Consider the following 25,447-nt stretch of genomic DNA (forward strand, 5'->3'; position numbering starts at 1 on the left):
CTGCTTTAATCTGGTCCTGTGTTTGGTCCGTAGAGCGGTCCCAAGGTAGAATGATACATTGATTGTTGCTTCTTCTACTTGGTCATAACTCAGTTGCTTCAGTGACCCATTATGATCACAAACAGGTTATCACCTCTGAGATGTGGCAAAATGGACAGGTCATACAGGATGGGTTAATGGGGTAAACAAGAAACCTTTTTTATCAGGTTGAAACAAAACCGGTCTGGTCAACCTTGAACCTGTACACATTTTTTTGGTCCATCTTTTGTGATTCTTATAAAAATCAGTTTATTATTATCATAATTATCTACTTCTTTTAGTAAATCGAACTAGGCTGCGTTGTGCTTTTTGATGTCACTGCGCATTAGTCTAGTTCTTATTTCAGTCAGACTTTTTATTTCTAACACTTTTAATAAAACCTGAAGTGACTTGTTTATCTATAAATGAATTGTAGTTTCACGTTTTCGACATTTTTTTTTTTCACTAAGAGAAACTTTATGATCAAAAAGCTTTCGTAGTAGATATCTGATCATTAGGAGGAGAAAAAAAAGAAAGAAAGTGAAGAAAACATGACACCTTTGTTATTCTTTCTTCCCATCTTGATTACACCAAAAAGGTTAGTACTATTTTCCCCCCTTTCTTTGGTCTGTGTGCACGTAAACTGAATGTAATGGCTCTACTATCTTGACGCTAGCCAGGCCCCCTCTTCCTGGTCGAGGAACACAAACATTTGCAAATGCAATAGTGTCTTAGATATGGGGCTTGGTTGTGGATGTTGGACCAATTTAGCTTGATAAGCTGTAGTTCATTAGTCATTTCGTGTCATGTTATTGTTTACTGCTAGCATGGTACTCAACTACTCATGTAATACGACACATTGAACAAAACCATCATCAAAGTGACCTAGTGTAGGACGTCATGTTGTCTCATAAAGGGTCTCAGGTTTGAAACCTTCCTAGGTTATTGGGAGTCAAGATCGGTCATTGGTATAACTCTTATGTTCCGTACATCTAAGTAACAAGGGCTTGTCATACTCGGATAACCCGAACAGAAAAAACCTTTTACGTTTACACATAGATACACGTATTTACTTTATGGTTCACTTTTTTGAAAATTCAAAAAATCAGTAAAAAATTATATTTGTTGGAACATAAAGACTATCATTGAATGTGAAGAAGCAACTGTGAGTCCGGTACAAGTTACGGATTACAATTAATCATATTGTCAATCGAGAAACAAAAGAATCAAAGGACATATTCGGACTTATGTAAATCAAAGTTTTGATCAATTTTGGGGTAAAAACGTGTCACTTAATTGCTATGGGTAATAAGGGCCCATGTAGCTTTGTCATTCTCGTGCATATTTATTATGTTTTTTTCTACATATGTTTTATAGTATTTTACATATCTAAATATAATTTTTCCTCACATTTGATGTCTACTTACATATAAATTCAAATTTCCGTTTAGAATTTACGAGAGAAAGTGCTCGCGTGTTGCGACGGTAAGATGGTGGGGTGATAGGTCATAGGAGTTGATAAGTCATAGAGTGTGATAGTCAAATGCCTTAACCGTATGGGCTCCGCCCTCAGATTTAAAAAGTCGTCGAAAGTATATGGAATGACAATCCTAATGAAAGAGCATAAAATTTTAAGAATACCCATATAATTTTTATAATTTATCGATGTACGGTTTTTAAGATAAAAGTTTTTGAATGATTTAGAGGAATAAAATGATGGAGAAATGTTAGGTAAAGTATGCGGTACCTATATTAGGTAAAGCAAGGGGGGGATTATGTAAAATTTAGGGGGAGGTTATGTAAAATTCGGGGGGAGGGGGGGACCATGTATGTTTATCAAATTCAAAGGTTTAATTTGTAAGTTTTTTTAAAGTGGCAGTACCTAAGCTTAAGTAAAGTCTACAGTACGGATCATTTTTCCTAAAATGATTTATGGAGAACAGAGAAAAAAATGAGTGATTGAGATTTAAGGGTATATTATATATATATATATATATATATATTTGATAAAGATGTTTAAATTAATGAATAAAGAAAAGAGATATTTTGAGTAGTTCAAAGTTATAACTTGAAAAAGTAAAAAGAGGTTAATGCTTTATACAGTAGTATAGATTACATATACAAATTAATACACTTCGATGAGTATCACTTTTTTTACTACTCCGTATAAAATAAGCTATATGGTAAAAAAATAAATAAATAATCCATAATCTTCACACAAATTTTGATTTATGTTCGACCATAAATTTCACATTAGTTAAAAGTGGGTAATGTATGACCCATGGTATGTGTTAAAAATACAATGTATAAAAAGTACAAGTTGCAAATTTATTTTCGGACTGGTACGTATCAATTTTTTATGAAGTTTAAATTTAGCACTTTCTTACTTTACTACGGTTATTTTATCATTATTATTGTTTTAGCTAACTCAACGTCTAATGTTTGCCAAGTGATAAGAGATGAATATTCGGTTAGAGCCTTTGTAATGCAGTTGGTGGGGACAGCCTGAAAACATACGACGCCGGTGTTGTAGGTAGGCACGACTCCAACATGGGGCATTGGGGGCAATTGCCCCCACCCTAATTATTTCACAACGTAATTTTTTTTATTTAAAGTATACTTGAAAATTTGCCCACAAAAAAAAATAAATATATGCAATCAGTGACATAAGATTTCAATCCCATCTTCCAAATGTCAATTTTTAAATGATAATAGCTATGAGCAGATAATCTCCATTTTCCTTCTCTATATATCTTTTCTTCTTCAACAGGTAATATTTTCATTTATTGATCTAAATAAAATTATCGATATATATTTTCCCTAATTACTAGGGTTTCTTATTTTCTTTTGGTTTGGATTGAAAGATGAAAGTGTGATGATAGATTGGAAGAGCTGAAGGAGGGTTCTGTTTTGGGGAATCTCACACATAACACACTACACAACATATTATTTGTTATCTTGTGTTGATTTTATATGAAGATGAGTAGATACAATATAATATTATATGGGTCGCCTAAGTTTGTAAATAGTTCGTGCTTTTGGTTATACGACGAAGTTGTAGTTGGTTCGTTATGTCGTCTTTTGGGTTTGCATTTTGGTTGTAATTGGATGGTTATTATTTTGCCAGTATATAAATTTATCGGAATTTGATCGTTATATTCAAAAACTTTTTTCCTATATAATGTTTTGAATTTTCCCCCTTACGATAAAATATCTGGCTCCGTCCCTGGTTGTAGGGTGGTACCATTACAAATTTACAATGTTGGGGTTGTTGCGGGGTGGATTGCCCGACGTCCTTTGGTCGACTTTGGAGAATAAATGGGGTGGTGGTGATGTTCTATATTTCTTGTTTTTTAATGTTGTTGAATTCTAGTACATCCATTTTCAAGTACACGTGGTTATGAATATGAAAACTAAGGGCGTGTTTGGTTCACAAAATGTTTTTGTAAGGAATGAAATCTGTCAACATAATTAGATTATGAAGGAATGGAATTTGATGGAATGTTTTTTATTTTCTTAAAATTCAAGAGAATGGAAAAATCAAATTCCATCCAATAACCCCAAGGAATGAAAATTTCATCATTTGATGTAATGTTTACATTCCAATGAAATGAAATTCCATCATCTTTTGATAACCAAACGTACCACATAATGAAATTCAATTTCAATTCCATCAGAATCTGTGAACCAAACGTGCCCTAAAAGATATGTACGTAAAATGAAAAATTAATTGTAATTTTGGTTAAAACAAAGGTTTAATTAATAAATGAGTTTGGCTGGAAATGAGACAAAAGAAAAGTCAAACAAATTAAAATTCTGTTGTTGGACAACTTAAATGTTTATAATTGAATTTTTTTTAATTTAACTTGAATGAAATTATTCAGTGGCAATTAAATTTGGATAAGTTCACAACTAAAGTATACATATTTTAGTAGTTTATTTCATTTAAAGATATTGTAATGTCTATTTTTATTTTTAGATTTTTAAATTTTTTATGTTTTTATTAATTAGTTAAATGCGTTATATCTCTACTCCCTAATAAAGCAAATCCTCCTATTAAATATTTCTGTCTTTGAAATACCTTATTTGCCCTTGGACTTTTTTGTTTTTTTTTTCCTTACGTAACTATCTAAAATCCTTAATAAAGCAGATTGTCTTTCCCAATACTGCCGCTGCATTGCGCGGGTAACATGCTCGTTTTAATATAAAAATATGGTGTGTATTATATTTGTTACGGATGTAGTGTGTTTGTTAGGTGGTGTGGTGTGATGCGCTTAAGATTTGAAGTTACACCCAAAGTTAGTTGGGAAGTGTTAAAAACGCTAAAATATCTATTGGTAAAAGATACTTTAATACATAATCTGTCGAATGTCACCCATCGTATACTACTTTAAAATTTGATGTACAACCAAGAATTTTGTACGGAAAGTCACAGGATAAATGGATTTCACATACTTTAACCACAATGCATGTGTAATTGTCCAAGGACTGATGAGATCATTTTGATTGCTTTTCATATTCCTACGAGGAAAGTGATGGATGCAACAATACTAATACACTATTATATAGATATGACTTATTTTACACGGTTAAACGGTTTTATTGGTGTGTAATATTAAGTTATTAACAATAACAAATACCCCATTATGTGATATCGATATCTAGTTGGGTATTGCCAAGGTCATTTTTCTAAGATAAAAATTAGTTGCCACGCTCGTCCCTTAAAAAATGGTTGGTCAGATTTTAGCTATACACAACCAAACTTGCTTTATATAAGATGTATTAAATAGTTATAAATTATTATAAAATTTAAATAATGTGTTTTTAATATAAAAAATATAATTTTTTTATACATATTAAATTAACAGAACGTATTCCTTAAAGTTTGAAAGATTAATAATGGAAAGTGAAATATAGTGGGAATTTGGCTTTTTAAATTGACAAGTTATCCAACAAGTAATTTCCGATAATACAACAATGGAGTTAACCCACCACCTTCACACACATACCAAAAATAGACCCTGCATGAGTAAGTTGTACAGTCTGCAAAACCAAGAAGCCAATTGGCATTTTGTTTCAGTGTGTGAGGTGGGGCCCATGATAAGGCAAGTACCATGAGTGGAGGATCGAACAAGAAGCAATCAGAGCCATGACTTAAAATGATGACACGTAGCAAAGTAGGACCAATGAATTCATTAAAATGGACACCAAAGTGTTAAGGTATCATTTCCCTTTCCTTCACCTTTTCCATCTTTCTTCCTTTGAGCATCTTTCTTTAGATTTTAATGCATTTCACCCCATCCCACTTCATCATTATTCACCCCCACCCTTTTTTTTCTCTCTTTGTTTTTTTATTTTTGTTTGTAAATCTGTATAATATCTACATAGATATAAGTCAATTTCAATTGTGAATGGTGTATTTTTGTGGGTACGTTGTCGAATGTTTTCGAGGGTATACCGGTATAGTCGAATGTATTGTAACTGTTAGTAACGTTTTAGAATAAATGTACAAGGTTTTTCATGTTTAAGTTATCTTTTGCTGATGAGTCTATGTTTTAAAATGTACATGGTTTAGCATGAGTATCTCTTAAAAAAAATACAGGTATCGTTATATCATCTATGAACATATGGCTACCTCCAAAATGTTTATATATTGAGCTTTGAACTTAAGATATCTTGTTAAAATATCAAAACGTCTAGCTATCTTGATGGTGGTCTAGGAATAATGTAGATAGTTGTATATAACATTAGAAAAATGATAGAAACACTTTAAAAATCAACCTAAAACTTTAAAATTTTAACACGTATATTCCATTAATTCTATTTTTTAAGTTATCTTATCTCTTGATTCTTACAAATGTCATTATTATATTCTTAGGTTGATTTTTAGGCACATCAATCAAGTAATGATAATAATTACACCGACCACACTGAACATGGTTTCTATATAAACAGTTGTACACTAAATATCACATTAAAGTACCTTAGATTAATTAATAATGAATCACACTAATGTTTACTATCTCTAATAAAACAAGCACATACACATACTCAGCGTGGAAATGCTCATTCCCGTTTATCACGCCAATTAAGCTTAGTATCATAGTATGGTATCACACTGAATCTATCGTGGATTCGTGGTGGTGCGGAATCATGACATTATCACTTGCATCATAATGTGCATTGTTGAAGTCATTTCTTTTGTCCTTCATTAATTGTTATTGTATGTATACAAATATACAATTAAATCTAAATCAAGTATTTATTAATTCTGATGATGCAACAATTACATAGTTTTCATGTAATCTATCACGTTGTTAAAATTGACCACATGTGTACAAGTTATGAAAGGCTCAATGTGATAAATTGACGCTCATTTTTTACACCTGATAATGGAAGTTTGAAACAAACATATATGACAAGTTTCTCAAATTATCTACACTTTAAAAGCTAAAATGATCATTAGATTTGAAGAACCCGTCTTCAACGAAATTGAGTGTCGTTGTTATTCATTTGATTTGAAGAAGCACGCAAGACTACATTACTTATAAATTTGGCCTTTGTAATGGTGAATGAAAAATTATCCAATCATCAGCAACTTACATGAACCTTACTCTCGATCGATCAATCCAATTATAACGAAGGTATGAAAAACTGAGATGTAAACAGTTTTAACTCTAACTGTAACATAAAAACATAAAAATGTACTTTGGTTACATATTTATGTAGTTATCTAACTGTGGTTTTTTTAAAAAAGTTAGAATTGTCATCTTTAAAAAGAAAAAAACTTGATCAAAACCATATATCATAGGTTGAATTTTTGGTTTGGGGTTTGCTAAATACAGCTCTAAGGATTGTGTTTAAGGTGCATAAATTGTTTGTACATTTACCATGAAAATCAGGAGGCGAACTTTTAATATGGAAATACAAGTTTTTTTATGCACGTTAAATACAGCTAAGGGCTGTATTTAGCATTTCTCTTTTGGTTTTATACTTTTATGGATTTTTATTAATGTGAAATTCTGAGTTTCCTTTTTGGCTATGTTTCGGTTTTGACACGGCTAAAAAATATTAAAAAGGAACCATACCGTTTTAGTAATTTTGTTTCTAAAGTTTCAAAGTGTTTGTGGTATCTTAAATACCATGTGAAACATTTGAATTCTCTAGCCCATGGGTTCAAACTAACTTTTATAACATGCATTTCTTTAAAATAATGCCCTTACCTTTTTCCTCTTTTTTTTCAATGGATTGATGAGGCATTGGTAAGATCTCAGATTATCCACTAGATTTAAATCTCAATTCCTACATTTGTATGATTAGATTATTGGGAGGGTGGTGCGAAAGTCTTGGGTTTTATTTTAGGCATGTGTGGTTCGAGCTCCACATACTATATAACCCATCCAATTAAATGTCATTGTGATGTCTTGAATGTCAACTATAAACTAGTAATACACTATTAAAAAAATACACTCGATATTTTAGAACCATGTATAAGCGCATACATGATTAGCTAGCGAGCAATTTCTATTTGAAGTTCATGCACATTAGATTATTTTCTTTTGTGGAGAACAAAATCTGACGCGTTTGAATCTTTGGTGAATTGTGGTGTTCAAGCTTCTGAATGACCATGATAATCAAGTAACATAAGGCATGTTGGAGTCTAACTCGTAGACATAAATTTAACCATTAACAAGGTAATTTTCACATTGTATTCTAGAAGATAAAAATGCGATATTATACTCATTGCATGTTGCCGAAGGTCTTTATGGAAATAGTTTCTCGATCTACCATCGGATAAAAATATAACAGTCTACAGTTCATCTAGGATTGAGTATTGTTGTTGTTATATGTAGAATAGAAGTGCTATCTTCCGAGTTAAAGTCTACATCTCTACATACACACACACAAAAAAAAAGCGAATAAAAAGTTTAACAGGGTAACTTTCACATGTTTTTTTAACAGGGGAGTTATCCTAGTTAAAATACCAATGAAGAAATAGTGACATTTATTGTTGTGACAGGTTTGACTTTAAAAGGTCAAAGACATTTTTTTTTTTTTGGGTTATAAAAGGAAAGACGAGAAGAGAAGAGATTGAAGAAGTAAGTAAGAAAGAAAAAAATGGGAAAGGGAAGGTTAGAGTTAAAGAGAATAGAGAACAAAATAAACAGGCAAGTTACATTTGCAAAGAGAAGAAATGGTCTTCTGAAGAAAGCTTATGAACTTTCTGTTCTTTGTGATGCTGAAGTTGCACTCATCATCTTCTCTACTAGAGGCAAACTCTATGAGTTCTCTAGTACCTCAAGGTACTAGTATATCTATACTGCAAACTCTCTCTCTATATATATATACCCCAGATTGTATTTAAAAAAAAAGTACTAACCTTTTTATAGTTTTCACTTAGTTTATGAAGTATATTGTTTTAATACAACATGAACAACAACATGATAAACGTTCTCTAAATTTTCATTCTCTTCAAAAGATATAAAATGTTTTTATACCACGTGATAAACAACTATATAATACTTTCATGTTTTCTTGAATTATTCAACAAAGTTTTCAACTTTTTATATAATTTTACTATCTTTTTATGTATACAGCAAGATAAACATTACTCTTTATATGAAGATGGATAATTAGTATTCAATTATATGTTCCCAAAATTTTCTTGAATTACCTATAGTTTCAATCTTTTTATATGATTTCAAATTTATTTATCTTGAATTACAAACTAAAGTTTCAATCTTTTTTGCATGATTTCTAAATTTCCTTTGGCTTACCAACTAAAGTTTCAAACTTCATATATAATTTCACTTCTTTAAGAAATATTATATTTTTAATAGTAGAAAATAAGCATACCCTTGAAGATGAAGACTAGTATTCTTGGATGATGAAGAAAATCATTTACATGATTGGTTGGAGTTCAAGATTTTAATGCAAAGTTTTAACCTGTATTATGATTTCAGTATATCACTTTTTATAAGTTTTTTTAAAACAACAATATCCTACCTTGCAAAGGGTGGGTAAGGAGATTGGAGATGCGAGATGTACACAGTCATACCTCTACCCGAAAATAAAGAGATTGCTTGCATGATTATATGAAAGTTTATCTTTTTAAAAAAGAAGATAAACAACTAAACAATACCCTTGAAACATAAAGAAAAAGGATTAAAATTTTTCAAAGATCAAGGAATTTATACATGGGATAGCTGATTAAGTTCAAGATTCTGATACTTAATTCTTTTTTGTGTGTGTGTGAAATTAAAAGCATGTTGAAAACACTGGAGAGGTATGAAAAAAGTAGTTTTGGACCACCAGAACAAAGAAAACCAGCTAAGGAGGATCTTCAGGTATGATTTGATTATTATTAGTGGCTTTTTGATCCAATTGGTTATTGTATAACTATCTTAGGATTCTACAAAAATAATTAAAAAGTCCCTTCCTTTTTGTTTTTAATAATAATTTGATCAGTTTTGTGTCTTTTTTATGACTTGATGGTTGATATGATCGTGTTAGAATATAAAATTGAAAGCAAACATGAACATATGAAAGTGAAGGGAAATGGTGATTATTATGGTTTAAGGAAGTGTCCTCATGGACTTGTTTGACTATTTATTTTCAAAAGTCAAACTTCTTACTCTGGTTGACTCACAAAAGTCAACTATAGTTTAATGGAGTTAAGAATATGAACTTTGTTCTTGTCATCAGGAACAAAGCAGTTACCAGGAATACATGAGACTTAAAGAACGCTACGATGCGCTGAAACAACTCGAAAGGCAAGAATAGTGAACTGCATTACAATCCATTTTCAATCAATTTGTTACTAATCTGTTTTTGACTGCTCTAACTCCAGGAATTACTATGGTGAGGAGATTGACAATTTGACCACCAACGAGCTTGAGTCACTAGAAAGACAGCTTCATTGTTCTTTGAGACAGATTAGATCAATAAGGGTAAGACTTCTAAGTCATTCTCAAGAGTTACATCTGAGTTTTGAATTTAAGCACTTTGACCTTCAATGAAATGATCAAAAGCCCGTATCTGAATCGCATTTGTAAATATGCCCCATGTTTCTTTATCTAACAAAACTGCATAGAAAAGTTACCTTCATTGTGTTGTTTATAATTAGCTATGTTCTTGTTGACACAGACTCAATCGTTGGTCGATAAGCTCTATGATCAACAAAAGATGGTAAGAACTAAGAAGTAAATTGTTCTGTTGGAATTTGATTTCATAGTATATGTGATATTGCATTTCGAAAACTTTAAATTTTATTTTTGGATTTCAGGAACACCAACTTTATGAGTCCAATAAGACACTTCGTCTCAGAGTATGCATGTTTTTATCTTTTGTTTCTAGTTTCTTTATAGAAAGTAAGGAGGCAAAAGGTAGCCTGGTTTGAGGTCAAAATGGGTATATTTTACTGTGTGTGAAAACAGGATGGGTTGGGTTTAAAACAACCAACAAATTTTTTTTTCTCATTTCTTCCAAAATTTATAGCCAATTAACACCTTAAATATGGTTATAAATTACATACTTAAATAAGTATCCTTTTCTTAATAAAGTGTGTTAGAAGGATTTATGTATTGGGTAAACTTTAGATGACTTTCAACCCGTTTGACCCATCTGACCAGTTTCCTGTTTTGCTAAACCTTTTAAATTAATCCATTTCTCCTGTTAATGATAAAACACAACACAACATATTCCATCTAGACACCTCTAGTTAGATGGCTTAACGCCAAATCTTGTGTTACTCACAGTTAGACGAAGAAAGCCAAGTCGAGGCACTTCAATGGGATGCCCAAGCACAAGCAAATGGAATGGTTTATGGGCATCATCAACACCAAGTGTCTCAACCCACACGTGACAGCTATTATCACCCTATCGGCTGTGAAACCACTTTGCAAATTGGGTAAGAAATCATCACCATTTACAAAATGATCTTGGATTTGAATAACTTTCTTTTTATGGTAACTCTGAATCCTCCTATAGCATTCAAAAGAGGTCAGCTTTTACATTGAATAGTTTTCAATGAACTTGTAGGTACCAAACTGACCAAATGTCAGCAGTGACATCTATGAGTATGAACCATCAAATGCACGGTTGGCCAGCATGAAACAATATTCATTATTTGCTTTAAATCTGATATTATGTTTGTGTTCTTAATGGATTTCTGTTCTAGCTAATCAATCTTACATTAATGTGTTTGTGTTCTATTGCGACTTTTGTTGATCTTTGCTAAATCTATATTCAAGCTATCAAATTGGTATTTGCTGTGTAACAAGTTACAATTCAGCTAAAACCATAAACTGAACCACCCTACTTGATATACTTTTTGGATCACAACCATCAAGTGTTTCCATAGTTCAACCCGAGCCAGCTAGTAAACCGGTCAGACTGACCGGTTTGTAACATGTTTACTTGGCCAGCGGGTTTGAGAACTTTGAAACAGGCATTTGGTTTTGTCATATGTGTTTTTAGTCTCAACTTAATTGCCTCAAAAAATGAAGTACAAGTATTTTTGAGTCATTTAGCTCATTACATTGATTGAATTGAATTCTTTCTTTTATTCTTTTAAAGCTTTGATAAAAACTTCTTACCATATATAGATTGTAAATTTTTTACCCCAACAATAAGTTAGCTGACTTGTGCATATGAAATTCTGAACAAAGTAAACCCCCCGTTTCCTTTTTGGGGCTTTAAATTTTAAATAAAGTGGGCCAAAGTTATACTTTGCCATTGCAAAACAACTGCACCAAGTCTGAACCAAACCAGGTTGATATACAATAAAAAAATAATACGAGTACTATATAACTTTTAAAAACTATAGTAAAGTATTTCTCTCTTGTGAAAAATTAGAGAATACAAACTTTCTCATTTTAAAGTGTCTATTTAAAATAAATTATTTTGTCATAAAATATAAGAAGATATATAAGAGTATTAAGGTGAACGGTATACATTGGTGAGGGAGCGGTGACAGGGTGGAACACCATCCCGGCCCTTCGGTGAATGGTTGGGGTGAGAAAAGTAGTGACCATGGTGCCCATATCCCTCCCCACATTCTAATCTATTTATCAAATATAGTTTAGTTTTTATTTGAAGTTTAAAAATAAAAAAGATGAGGAGGGGTGGTAAAGGTGAGAAAGAATGTGAGAGATAAATAGACGGGGAGAAGTGGGGAGGGGTTGTCATAAGTTTTGTTAAACTAACTTTACAATAGTAATAGTAATAGTAATAGTAATAGTAATAGTAATAATAATAATAATAATAATAATAATAATAATAATAATAAATAAAAATAAGATAAAATTTGAGACTTTCATTTTATTTAAATAAAAGTAAAATCTAAAATCAACTTTTAACATTCAAAATACCATATGTCACAATAATCATCCTAAACATACATCCACAAAATACCCCTGCTAAGATATAGAGTATGATTGAAAATGATATCTAGAAGTGAAGATCCAACAAACATGAAAAAGATACACAAACCAAACAAACAATGCTTTTAAATATAAATACAACAAAATATATAGTTTTTTTGTCAAATAAGTACTAACTAGCCAGCATATACATGAACACCAATGGTGATCACAAACAATGTAAGTATACCGAAAAAGATAACCGCGTGAACGATCACAGCCGGGCAGCTGGTCCTCATGCTTCCAAACTCCACAACTCGGTTATGACCCGGTAACTGAAACAACAATCCCGGTGTTAACAAAACAAACAATATGACAGCTACAAGAACCGGGCCCCAATCCGCCATTTTGAAGACCGATGATATTACTAACTATTAAAGATGAAAAAAAATATATATGCTCGATATGAAAGTGAATGATCTAGCTAGTAATGTGAAAATGTTGAATGTGTGAAAGTGTTAATATAAGATGGTGAAGTTTGAGTCCACCAGGAGACATGGGTACGTGGGTTTAAGCGAAATGTGCGATGTTTTCACGTGTGGGTGCATTTGGTGGTGTGTGTGTGTGACTCTCGAGCCAAGAAGTTTATTGGGCCTAAATTGGCTCATAAAAAGATGTTGTAGGCATGAGGTTCTAGGGGTATGGGCTATGGAATGAGCAAACCCAGGCCAATTACTTATTATTTTAATCGATTTATTTGGATTACTAACGAACTATTGAGTTTGATATCTGAAAATGAATCAGTTGAGTTTCAAACTAGACTACCTACAAACAACTTATACAAACATTAGATGTACCAACTATATTAACTTCTTTTTTCTTCATTGTTATCGGATGTCATATAAATGTTGCGTGTATTTATAAGAGTGAGTTTGTTTAGTAACATTTTCGTACTTTGGATATTTAATTGAACTCGTGACTAAGGCCGGTAATTTTTACACGAAACATGTTAACACGACACGACCTGACGTGTTTTTAACAATTTTCGTGTTTGACCTTAACAGATTTCATGTCTTAACAGGTCCTGTTAAGATTCGTGTCTTAACATGTGCAGACTTGTTAGGACCTGTTAAGATTATACACATATATAAAATACTAATAATTGATATTATGATTTGATATATGATTAGTATTAGTTAAGATGTCTATGAACTTTTATAATGTTAAGGATTATTATCGTTATGTATTGATTGAGATTTGTCAAAATTTTTGTATCATTAAGGTTTTTTTTAAGTATTAATCGAGACTTATATAAAAATAAATGTTAACGGGTTTCTTAACAGGTGAACCTGTTAATTTTCGTGTCGTGTTCGTGTTTGAAAAAAATGACACGGTTAGTTAACAGGTCGTGTTCGTGTTTGACTTTAACAAGTTTGTGTCCTAACAGGTTCGTGTCTTAACAGGTTTCGTGTGATTTGTTATGCCAGTCCTACTCTTGACTAAAAGAAGTTTTTACTTTTTATTACTAACTGGACAGGCTAAGCTAAGTAATTATGCCTTTCAAGGAAAAAAAAAAAGTTTAACTGGGTTAATAGCTTATACTTCTTTTTTTTTTGGGCTCGTCTTGATTTTTTTACTTCTTATTGTAAAAAAAGTTTTTACCTTCTTATACTTCTTATTGTTGGTATTAGTTTTAAAATCATCTAATTGAACAGTAATTCATGCAGGTTGGAATGTTGGATAACTGGACTAAACATCCTCTTTACCTCTTAGGCTATATGGTTATTTCGTTTTCATATATCTTTTTCATTTTTAAATTTAATTATGGTTTTATTTTTCTCTTGTTATCGTATTTTGTTCTCTTTTGGTTTCAACTATTATGTACACCTGTGAAGCGTGGGTTTTAATATCCTTGTTAAATCAAATTTCGTGTAGTATGTGTCTAGCATTGTCTCCCTTGTTGAACAATGTTTCAACCTTATAGTTACCAAAAAAATTCAAATATACAACATACAAAGTAAGTTAAAACATAAGTTATTATGGATCTTATATTGTTGAGTTAATTTAACTTATACAAATTACATATTTTATGACATGCCTGCCTATAAATCTAAAAATTCGTATTCCAATACATGATTCTTTCCCCCAAAATGGCTCCTTGATTTGTCAAAAGTAAGGAATAAAAAATGTCTTGAAGTTCTAGTGACTCAATTCCCATTTTTTTTATTTATAAATAAACTATTTTTTGGTTACAATTGTATTGCTCATACATCCTTATTAGTTATATCGCTTATATAATTGCACAGGTATGAAGGTTTTTCTATTACCAAAAAAACTAAAGTCTGAATTGCAACTTATTTATGCATGTGATATATGTACAAATTAAGGATATAGTCTAACTTTGGAGCATTTGAAGTAAAGTTTGTATAAAATTTAATCTTATATTTTTTCAAAAATTTATCTTATATACTTTATGACAGTTTGTTTGCCTGAGAATATTATGGTGACATAAATAGGCTCTTTTGTCATAAGATACTAGAATTAACTTATAAAAATTATCTTATAGTTATGATGAAAAAAAAACCTAAATATCACTTAATTAATTGAATATTTTCACATTCAACATTAATTTCATTTGTTTATACATTTATCGTATTTTACATTTAAAGTGTAGATGGGAGGGAACACCTTAATCCCTGGAACCACCTTGGTTCTGATATGTACCGACCGCTCAACACATATCCCGGTGAACCACCCCACACATGTACTCAACAAGTTTCTGGATTAAATCCGTCTGAGACTAAGATTTGAACCCACGCCATTACAACTTCCACTATGAGCCATGTGTGCATTGATGACGGCTGGCTACTCGGCTAAGTCCAAGTGATTACTTATTTTACATTTATAAACTTGAGACACACAAGGGGCGAAGGACGGTACCACAGGGGCTCTGAAATTTAAATTTGTCATGTATTTATATTTTTTTATTTATTTTTAATATTTTGTCTATTTTTATATTTATTTTTTTTATAGATTTTTTAAATTTTTTTTTTTTTTTAATACCGATTTTATAGACACATACTTCGCCAAATGTATTTACACACAGAAGTTCATCTTACAAAATCTTTTAATTTTATGTCTCAAAAAAATCATTATTACGTATATCCAAATTTGTAAGAAGACAAAAAAATACTGTCAAAAGACAAAAACATAAAATTTAATAATAATAATATCGTAATAAAATAAAATAAAATAAAAATATTGGGTTCATTTCGTCCTCTAAAATTGGAACCTTCATCATCTTCACAGAATTGTCATTCATCGTCGTCATCATGAAATATTGAAATTCACCATAACAATAATCTCCCTAATTAATTTATTAATTATCAATATTGCCTAAATAATTAATTCCAGGTTAAATACTAAATAATTACCTTCTACATGTGCATATTTTCATAATTTAACATAATATGTATATTGCTGTATGTAATAATTTCGTTGTTATGTAAATTATTTAAAATTTGATTGATTCATGTATGTAGGTTTGGTCTAAATATATAATTACGACAAAAGAGAGAGATGCCGAGCAGTCATGCAGGTTCTACGTCGTCAAGAAGAAGCAGCATGTCTCATCATCAACGTAGACGACATTCCGAGAGTACTGCAAGAAGCAGAGCACCTGCTCCTTTACCTACACCCGATCGTAGATCCATTAGTTCTTCTTCTCGTTCAATGTACGTCGTTATACATACAAACATATGTTCTTCCTTATTCGTTGTGTTTTATCGGTACTTATTTATAGATTCTATAACTCTTAAGTTATTTAATTACTTTAATACTTTACATGCATATATAAGTACTAGTCATAAGCGTTCTGCGTAAAAGTAATTGATGTAAAATGGGTAGTGTACGTAATTTTATAAAAGTTAACGGTAGATGTTGTAAATTATGTTCAATAAGGGTGTTATAGGTATTTCAAGTAGTTATTATAAGTACTTCAAGTGGAGATCTTTTATATAATGGATAAAAAAGGAAGACATTTTGGGGTTATTAACAACTTAGTTGAAAAAAAAATAGAGGGAATTATATGCTTTATAAGGTTGTATATATAAATATAAATATAAAAGCTTCTATATTCGTTGTGAAAACGCTAGTAAGCGTGTTTGCCCAACTGAGGATGTGACCTTATTCGCAAAGCCCTCTTCTCTGAAACCAATTGCTAACGGGTTATAGAATAGACGTTGGGATAAACAGTTTGTGCTTGTCAGTATTTGTTAATCAAGGTGTCAAATAGTCAGTTTAGGTATGAGTTGCATGCTCGCTGTAACAAAACCGGCTCAAACAAGTGTGTGTTTGATTATAACAGCTTCAGACACGATCTGTGAAGGTTGGTCTTATTGGAACTTATTGTCTTATTGTGAAATTTTTGTTATCACATAATCACTTTTAGAAAGGCACAGCCAAAATGAACTGCATATTTTGATATACAATTTATGAGCTTTTTTTACATGTTGGCATGTATCTTGTATAGGGGACTAACAGGGGAACGTACAGTGAAGCGATTGCGTCTCTCAAAGGCTTTGACAGCGCCTGAAACGACAAGCATTTATGAAGCATGCCGAAGAATGGCTGCTAGAAAAGTTGATGCTCTTTTGGTCACAGATTCAAAATCTTTACTATGTGGGATATTGACAGATAAGGTTTATTGTCTTACCTTTTTACTTAATAGTTCTCCATTTTGGTTATTATAACTTACTAATTAGCTTTCTTCATGATTGAAGGATATTGCAACAAGAGTTATTGCTCGTGAGATTGATTTTGAGAACACACCTGTCTCAAAAGTGATGACAAGAAATCCTGTTTTTGTACTTGCTGATACTCTTGCTGTGGAAGCCCTGCAAAAGATGGTGCAAGGTTAGTATTTCTATCAGTAGTAACAAGGTGAAATTTGGCTTGTTTACACATGTTTGATTCCTGAACTTTGGCCTTGTTTTAGAATTTTGACTTATACGCATATAAGTTAGATAGTGTCTATCCTACTTCTGTTTTCTGTATCCGCTACTGATATCTGCAGCACACCTTGTTAATCTAGAAACTGACATGTCTAAAACTGCAGGGAAATTTAGGCACTTGCCTGTTGTAGAGCATGGACAAGTTATTGCTTTGCTCGACATAGAAAAGTGTTTATATGATGCTATTGCACGTATGGAACGTGCAGCTGAAAAAGGGAAGGCCATAGCAGCTGCTGTTGAGGGTGTTGAGAAGCACTGGGGATCTTCTATTTCCAGTTAGTTGAAGTTTGTTTGTACTTTCGTTTTTTTCCCGCTTTTGCATTTCAGTGTCAGTTTTAACTATATGAGTACATTATCCAAATAGGTTCCAACACATTTGTTGAATCACTTCGTGAGCGAATGTTCAGGCCATCTTTATCTACAATAATCTCCGAGAATCCAAAGTAGGTAATACCTTTATCTTTTTTATGAATTTCTTCATACTATGATAAGAATATAAGATATGTATTATTTCCCCTAAATAATACCCGCTCTATATTCATCAAATTGAGCATCTACCAGGATTGTCACAGTTTCACCATCTGACACAGTGGTAACAGCAACAAAAAAGATGCTTGAGTATCGCATGAGCTCTGCTGTTGCAACTGTTGATAACAAGCCAGTCGGGATTTTAACGTGAGTGCCAATTATATAAAGTTTATGCAATTTGAAAGAATGTAAAACAATTTTACGAGTCTATAACACGTTCTTGCACTTTATTAGGTCAAAGGATATTTTGATGAGAGTGATAGCACAAGATCTTCGCCCTGAATTAATCTTAGTTGAGAAGGTAAGTCCTTTTTTTGTTCTTGTATTGTCTAAATTTATGCTATATGTATTCCGACACAATTTTTTTATGCTTTTTATCAAGTAGGTGATGACCCCGAATCCTGAATGTGCAACACTTGATACTCCTATTCTCAATGCCCTGCATAATATGCATGATGGAAAGTACTTACATCTTCCTGTTGTTGATAAAGGTATTCATAGGATACGGACTGTTGTATTTTATCCAGGGTCTCTATTGTTAACATTTTTTAATCAAGTGTGTTGGGATAATGTTTGTTGTTGATCGTATACAATTCATATATTTCTAATACAAGCAGACCTTTGATGCAGAGGGAGCTGTCGTTGCCATTGTCGATGTGCTTCACATAACTCATGCCGCGGTAACCACAGTAAGTAAACTATTCTCTCTTTTAAGTCCTACATATGCTTATTTTGTTCTTCAAAGAGCCTTATTGATATTTGTATCATTATTTTGATATATATCAGAAGTGGCAATATGGGTGGGTCGCATAACAGATCATTACAATGATTATCTAACTTGGATAATATCTATTGTAGGAGGTTGTACACATTGATATTAGACTTTTTGGGTTCTTTATGTGCTTTGAACTGATATAGTATTGGCATGAATCAGGTGGGAAATACTGCCGGAATAGATAATGAAACTGCAAGCTCAATGATGCAGAAGTTTTGGGATTCTGCCATGGCAATAACACCTATAGACGAAGACGATGAACTAAGGAGGTTATTGTTATTACATAATTGTCACTCAAGTTTACTTTTGTTTAACTTTTAACCTAAATTGAAATGGTGACGGTGCAGTGAGAGTTCCTTCAGATTAATGTCTGAAGCAGAAACAACTAAATCTCTTCCTTATCCTTCATCAACGATACCTAATACATTCGGTTTCAAAATCCAAGATAAACGGGGCCGGATGCATAGATTTATATGTGGTATGCTTTCTATTCTCTTTCTACTACAATCCAGTAGAGGTGGCAGTTTTGTCCCTTTTACTTGTGACCAAGTCGATATGGGCTATGTTTTTCTAATCCCAATGTCTGCTTTTAAGCCATACAACTTCTTGATCCTTTTTATACTACTGTTCTAGTGGTCATAAGTAACACATGAATTGTTAACATAAAGTGTTGATATTGGACAAAAAGTGTTTGTGGGTCAACAAAATTTGACACATTCCATACGAGAGATGTACCGTTACCAGAACTGTCCATGTTGACACCTTTAACATTCAGCAATCATTTGGTCGTAACCATGATTCAATCCATTTTTATTTATTATTATTATATTCAATCTTTTTAGCATCTGATCTGACCTGTTCTTGCTCTTGCTCTTAGATACTCGAAGTTTAGCAGATCTTATAACTGCTATACTTCAAAGAGTAGGTGGTGAGATCGACCGACGGAATCTACCACAAATTCTGGTATAGTTGACTATCTGTTTGAGTTCTAAGTATTCATGCTTTAGGTCTATGTATTATTGTTACTGAATGATCCTCACCTTGTACTCTTGCAGTATGAAGATGAAGACAAAGACAAGGTTATACTTGCAACTGATAGTGATCTTGCTGCAGCTGTTGAACATGCAAGATTATCTGGTTGGAAGGTGCACTTAAAATTAGACTTCTGTGATTTGAAAAATAAATTAATTACTTTAGAGCAAATGGGTTGAAAGGGAATGGGTCAAATTGTAGAAAGTCATATGTAGTCTACTATCAACCCATACAGCCTCCTAAATTGTTGTATCAAATAGTTAGATTATCATTGTATCAATAAGTGTTTGCAAGTCAACTCAACTGCACATACCAAAAAATGACCTGTTTTAACCCAAACCTGTTCTGACGCGTTACCCACGCACACATCTTTCCTCCTTTACCCATACCACCAGACTAAATCTTTTCATCCACCATGGAAGTAACTCACTTCCCTACGAATACAAGTCACCAAAAGGTGTAAACTTTTAAATGGACCATCAATTGTAGAATGTTCCCATTTAAGGTAATTCTGTTTCATAGTTACAAGTGAAGTCTCAGATGTTGTCAATGGTGAACATTTGCAGGGCTTAAAGTTACATCTAGATTATTCTGGGATACCTAAATATCGAAAGGGCGCTTCCACAGAAGCAGGCAGTATGGACTACATTCAACGAGATGCATGGACTACTGCATACAGCTCGGTTGCAGCTGGAGCTGCCTTGGTAGCTGGCTTAGGCATGGTTGCTTTCTTGAGAAGAGCAGGCAACTAAGACTCGGGTTTTTCTTATATGTCAGTGTTACCAACTTTTGGTGTGGGCTGTGGAAAACAAAAGAGGACTCGTGTTGTTGCTGTTGAAATTTGGCAGATCCTCATTACTTCAACTCTTCGATGTGCATATTCTTTCCTTGAAGTGTTGTTAGATATTCCAAAGGCGTATTGTACAGGTAGTTTTCTGCACTAGACCAATAGGTTATATATAACAAAAGTTATTGATGGACATTGGATTGTTCAACTGCGGTGCTGATTTGTTATTTAAGATACGGTTACCTTTTTGATGATAATGTGCTCTTGCATGAAGTTGAGAAATGGTATAGAATGATTGGAACTAGTGAACTCAAGCAACTTAAGCTCGTCCAAGTCAAACTGTTTATCGATTATAAGCATAAAAGATAAGCTCAAAAGTCAAAATACATATTTAGTTGAGCTCGAGCTTACAAAGATTCGGTATGAATGTTCAACAAGTTCTTGTAGTATAAGCATTTCGTTTTTTTCTAAATATAATTGTAAAATCATAACATCAATCGCCTACTTATACATTGGTATGGCTTTAGTAGTCAAAATCACACCTGCAGGATACCGTTGGATTGTTGAAGCAATTTTTTTGTATGGTGGCGGTCACTTTGGAAGCACAGAAATGAGAACGTGTATTGTTCAATCTGAAGTAGTAGTAGGAAAGTCATACATTGTGTTTTTTCAATGTCTTATATGTGAATATCTAATCGTTGTAAATATAATTTTTTGTCTGGGCACTTATAGCAAAGTAGCCCTGGAAACTTGCAACAACAATAACAACAATGGTACCCAGTTTAGCAAAAGCCGAGTTTGGGGGAGATATGACGTAAACAGTCTTACCCCTCCGGCCAAAATAAGGCAAAAGTTAGAGAGCGTAAATTTATCCCTGGAAACTTGATGTAATTATTTTGCCGGCTATTGCGGTCTCTTAAAAGAAAAAAAACCGTAATATCGATATCGAGATCTTTCAAACTTAAGTTTAAACCAAACAACAGTTCTCGTAATCTGCTTGTTAAAAGAAAGGAATAATGATAAAAGAAAAAAAAAAGATTAATCGTCGACAGCAGGGATCGAACCTGCGCGGGCAAAGCCCAACAGATTTCAAGTCTGTCTCCTTAACCACTCGGACATATCGACTTTCTTGTTTCTATTCTCATCCAGTCTATGTATATATATATTCATTAAATAACAATGAGTAGAAATAGATATAGAAAGAAAATATAACCACCAAACAACATAACAAAGAAAAAAAAAAAAAAGCCCAAAAACATTATTAACAACCATGAGTTTCTTCTACAGTTTAACAAGTGGAAGTACTAGTCATCTTCTCCCTCCATTTCAACTCATAACCACAACCAAGAACAAAAATTCCCCAATTATTCTTAACAAATCCCCAACATTATCATCACAAAACCATAATAATAATGCTAATCTAAAAATTAGCCCATCTTCATTATTATTATTATCAAGAAAGAACTTACTAAATTTAGCCATTGCATTTGTGACACTTACTTCATCATCACCAATAATAATACCATCATCTCTTGCTATTCCTTCTATTAATAGTAATAATAATAATAATAAATCAGCAGCTATTCCACCACAAATTAGTACCACCCCATTTTCTCAATCCAAAAACTTAATCACTGGTTTGGATAATGGGTATGATTTATTTATTTCTTATTTTACTTATTTCATCAATTATTTATTTTTTGGGGGTTCATTTTGTGAGGGGCACCACATTTGCACACGTCATTTTCCTTTTTCTTTTTTTACTGAATATATTTGCTTTAGACATTTTTTTATGCTTTTTAGTTTATTATGTCTCAAATTTACCCACATTGTACATTTTCAATAATGGGTCGGGTTGGATAATGGGTCAAAATGGGTTCCGGTTGAAACTGGTGTATTTTTTTTGATAATTATAGTATTTTACATGGAAATAGGAGGCAAACTGGCAACCAAATTATGATTATTTTTGTTATTGAAATTTTCGGTTTAATTTTATGGGCTTTTTAGAGTAATTTTGTCAGAGGGTCTTCAGTGACTAAGTAACCATAGTGGTGTTGGTGAATGTATGTTTCAGGAAGATTAGACCGTGTCCATCGAATAATCCTGGATGTGTTTCAAGTAACCCACAATCGTCATCTTTTGCGTTCCCTTGGAGGATTCCGGACAATGCATTAGATAATGCCATCCAGGTGTTTGATATGTTTGTTGTCACTTATGGGGTTTTGATTATGAGCTTTGGTTGTGAGAATTTTCTTTTGTGAATGTTTCTTGCAGCAACTGCAACAAGCGATTTTAGAGACACAGAAGAACGCCGAGATTGAGGTTGTTGAGGACACCCCTGATGGTAACTTGATACATTCAGTATATTGATCGAATACATACGTTGATTGTGTCTGGCTAGGTACCTTTAATTAGTTTTGTGTAGCTTAAAGGTTTTGGTTTTACAAAAAACTTGTAAGTATGTAGCTTTAGAAATAAATGCCTCCCACTGAAAGCTCATAAAAGCCCAAAACGCTAGTGAAAGTAATGCTTAAATATACACAACCTACGTATATGTACTTGGTTTATATGTTCATTTAGCTTATGTTTATATGCCAATAATCTTAAGGGTTCGTATATTCCAATTCAGTTTATGTAAAGAGGTCATTTATGATGACATGATTTCACAGAAAAGGATATTCTTACCGCTAAAATAGTCATGTAAACTTGTTTTTTAGCAACTGGTAACCAAATAGAATTCTCAGAAATTTACTTTAGAAAAATGACACTTGTGGCCTTGTATTTGTGACTACAATCACAAAAGTATGTCTGGCGACACATACGTCCCTCAGTTGCCAATGGCCATTGTATTCTCCTTGACCTTAGGTCACAAAGAAATACTGTTATATGAATTACCTTTTGTGTATATATACACAACCTAGAATGAAGCTCTGTACAAAAAGATTGTACTTTACCAAACTCGAGTCAACTTTAATGTGTCAAAACTTATAAAGAGTTCGGGAATTCTTGTATACGTATGTAGCCAAATGCTTGAAGAAAGAAACGTATTATTTTTAATTTAATTTTAAATTTATGAGAACCAAATTCATGAGTTTTCTACTGACTTTTAATGCAAGATAGAGATTTCAACACATTTACTTGGAAGTGGGCCAATTTGGGTTGATTTACATCTAACAGGTCAAACTTAAAAATGAAATAGTCAAGCTATTAAAATTGGTTGGAAGTCGGTTATTTGAACAAATTAGACAGTATAACATCGATTATACGTATTCGTATCCAATGTGCATAACTTATTTATATCAAATAAAGATGGATACAATATGTTAATGGTCAACCTAACCCATTTTGACCCATTACCCATCCCACCCACGATCTCACCTCAAGTATTTGTAGTAGTGATCTTGAAAGTGGGTCAATTAACAGGTCAAACGTAAAAGTGGAACAGTATACTTACGATAATACGTATTCATACCTAATGTGCATTATTTATCTCATATAAAAGAAGATGGATACAATATGTTAATGGTCAACCTGACCTGTTTTGACCCATTACCCAACCTACTCATTATCTCACCTTAAGTATTTGCACTTTGCAGTAGTGACCTTGTTGCCTGTAGAAGTTTGATTATGTTATTAATCTTTCTAATAAACCTTTTACGGGCCAGGCAAATATTTGCAAGCAACAGTTGATGGAGGGTTCGGACGTGATGTTATGGAGTTCATGTTGAAAGGGGACGTCGTCTCTTATCGATGCATGGCCACAAAGGTTACATATGTGTACCCTTTCACTACAGCCTTAGGCGATTCAAAAGGTCAAGAAGAAAGAATAAGGAAGGTCGTGGACCAATTAGGGTGGGATGCCCCTAGTTTTAGTGCCATGGATTAAGTCCACTTTGAACGTATATATACACACACGAAATGTTCACTATTTCTACTTGTGTATGTCTTTACAGTTTCATTATCAGATGGTACATGTTGATTTCATTCACTGCTTTCCTTTGTACACATTTATTTGGATCTACATTTCTCCAGGGTTGGATCATAACGTGTTATATTGAACTCATTAGCCGCACAACACACATTTTTAGGCGCAACCCTCGATTTTTTGTTGTATAATATTTGTCAACAGATTATGAAACTGTAATTAGAATGGTACCCATATGTTCTTATTCTGTGTTACTATTTTATTTTACAGTATAATGTAATAGAACAATTTGACTCGTAATGAACTTTTTTTTTCTTTTTTTTTTTGTCTTTAAGGTGATCAAATGAATGAAAACAAGAAAGATAGGTATGACCATAAAGTCAGGAATTAATGAGCATAACAAAAAAAAATTACGTTTGTGTCATTTTCATTTGCCATATAGACATTGGACGGACCACGGTGTGATAAGATATCATTATTGATATGGACTTTCTCAACTATACAGGATAGTCGGCACTCATATAGAATTTTTGAAAGACAACCATTAATATGTAACATTGTATGTAAAAAGTTTTGTGATTATAGTTATAAGTGACCCATGATTTATACTAAAACTCTTGTCCAAAACACTTCGAAAAATTGTTAAACCATTAACAGCTCAAAGTTAAAAGTTTAAACTTATTAACCCTCTATTAAATTTGAATTGGATAAGGTTTAATCATTAATTTTGAACTCACAAGCAACTTGATCACTTTCTGTCATGTGTCCATCAAAGTCATCAACATTCATCACCCATCAAAATTTATTTAGAATAATATAATAATAATAATAAAATGTTATCAAAACAAGAAAAAAAAAACAAAGAAAAAAAGAAGTCAAGTTTAAATAAATAAACTAACCCCAGTCCCCACAATACTTCCATAGTGACTATTGAGCCAAGTCATCTCTATCCAACATCCATAAATCTTTTTTTTTTTTTTTAAATCTTGAAAACCCATCACACCATTA

General features: G+C 32.4%; 4 protein-coding genes and 1 non-coding gene across 5 annotated transcripts; 3 read left to right on the forward strand and 2 right to left on the reverse strand.

Annotated features, from left to right (window-relative positions):
- The first annotated feature begins 8,091 nt into the window (after positions 1-8,091).
- LOC122606645 (agamous-like MADS-box protein MADS4) lies at positions 8,092-11,194 on the forward strand. The gene is made up of 8 exons (XM_043779485.1): positions 8,092-8,321; positions 9,284-9,365; positions 9,724-9,791; positions 9,869-9,968; positions 10,165-10,206; positions 10,304-10,345; positions 10,776-10,927; positions 11,059-11,194. The coding sequence occupies exons 1-8, from the start codon at positions 8,137-8,139 to the stop codon at positions 11,129-11,131; spliced, it is 744 nt and encodes a 247-aa protein (XP_043635420.1). The 5' UTR covers positions 8,092-8,136; the 3' UTR covers positions 11,132-11,194.
- Positions 11,195-12,577: 1,383 nt separating this feature from the next.
- LOC122606646 lies at positions 12,578-12,787 on the reverse strand. The gene has a single exon (XM_043779486.1). It carries the CDS (start codon positions 12,785-12,787, stop codon positions 12,578-12,580), a length of 210 nt encoding a protein of 69 aa, XP_043635421.1.
- Positions 12,788-15,687: 2,900 nt separating this feature from the next.
- Positions 15,688-20,771, forward strand: LOC122606644 (CBS domain-containing protein CBSCBSPB1-like). The gene is made up of 15 exons (XM_043779483.1): positions 15,688-15,794; positions 15,923-16,114; positions 16,912-17,080; positions 17,162-17,294; positions 17,497-17,667; positions 17,757-17,835; positions 17,954-18,067; positions 18,155-18,221; positions 18,306-18,411; positions 18,551-18,609; positions 18,855-18,964; positions 19,043-19,173; positions 19,573-19,658; positions 19,751-19,840; positions 20,294-20,771. Exons 2-15 carry the CDS (start codon positions 15,960-15,962, stop codon positions 20,477-20,479), a joined length of 1,656 nt encoding a protein of 551 aa, XP_043635418.1. The 5' UTR covers positions 15,688-15,794; positions 15,923-15,959; the 3' UTR covers positions 20,480-20,771.
- Positions 20,772-21,557: 786 nt separating this feature from the next.
- Positions 21,558-21,639, reverse strand: TRNAS-UGA. Its single transcript has one exon. It is a non-coding gene; the product is annotated as a tRNA-Ser (tRNA).
- Positions 21,640-21,734: 95 nt separating this feature from the next.
- On the forward strand, positions 21,735-24,681 carry LOC122607322 (thylakoid lumenal 17.9 kDa protein, chloroplastic). The gene is made up of 4 exons (XM_043780273.1): positions 21,735-22,164; positions 22,589-22,703; positions 22,789-22,858; positions 24,180-24,681. The coding sequence occupies exons 1-4, from the start codon at positions 21,785-21,787 to the stop codon at positions 24,398-24,400; spliced, it is 786 nt and encodes a 261-aa protein (XP_043636208.1). The 5' UTR covers positions 21,735-21,784; the 3' UTR covers positions 24,401-24,681.
- The last annotated feature ends 766 nt before the right edge of the window (positions 24,682-25,447 follow it).

Source organism: Erigeron canadensis, chromosome 7, assembly GCF_010389155.1.
Source record: "Erigeron canadensis isolate Cc75 chromosome 7, C_canadensis_v1, whole genome shotgun sequence".
Taxonomy (NCBI): Eukaryota; Viridiplantae; Streptophyta; class Magnoliopsida; order Asterales; family Asteraceae; genus Erigeron; species Erigeron canadensis.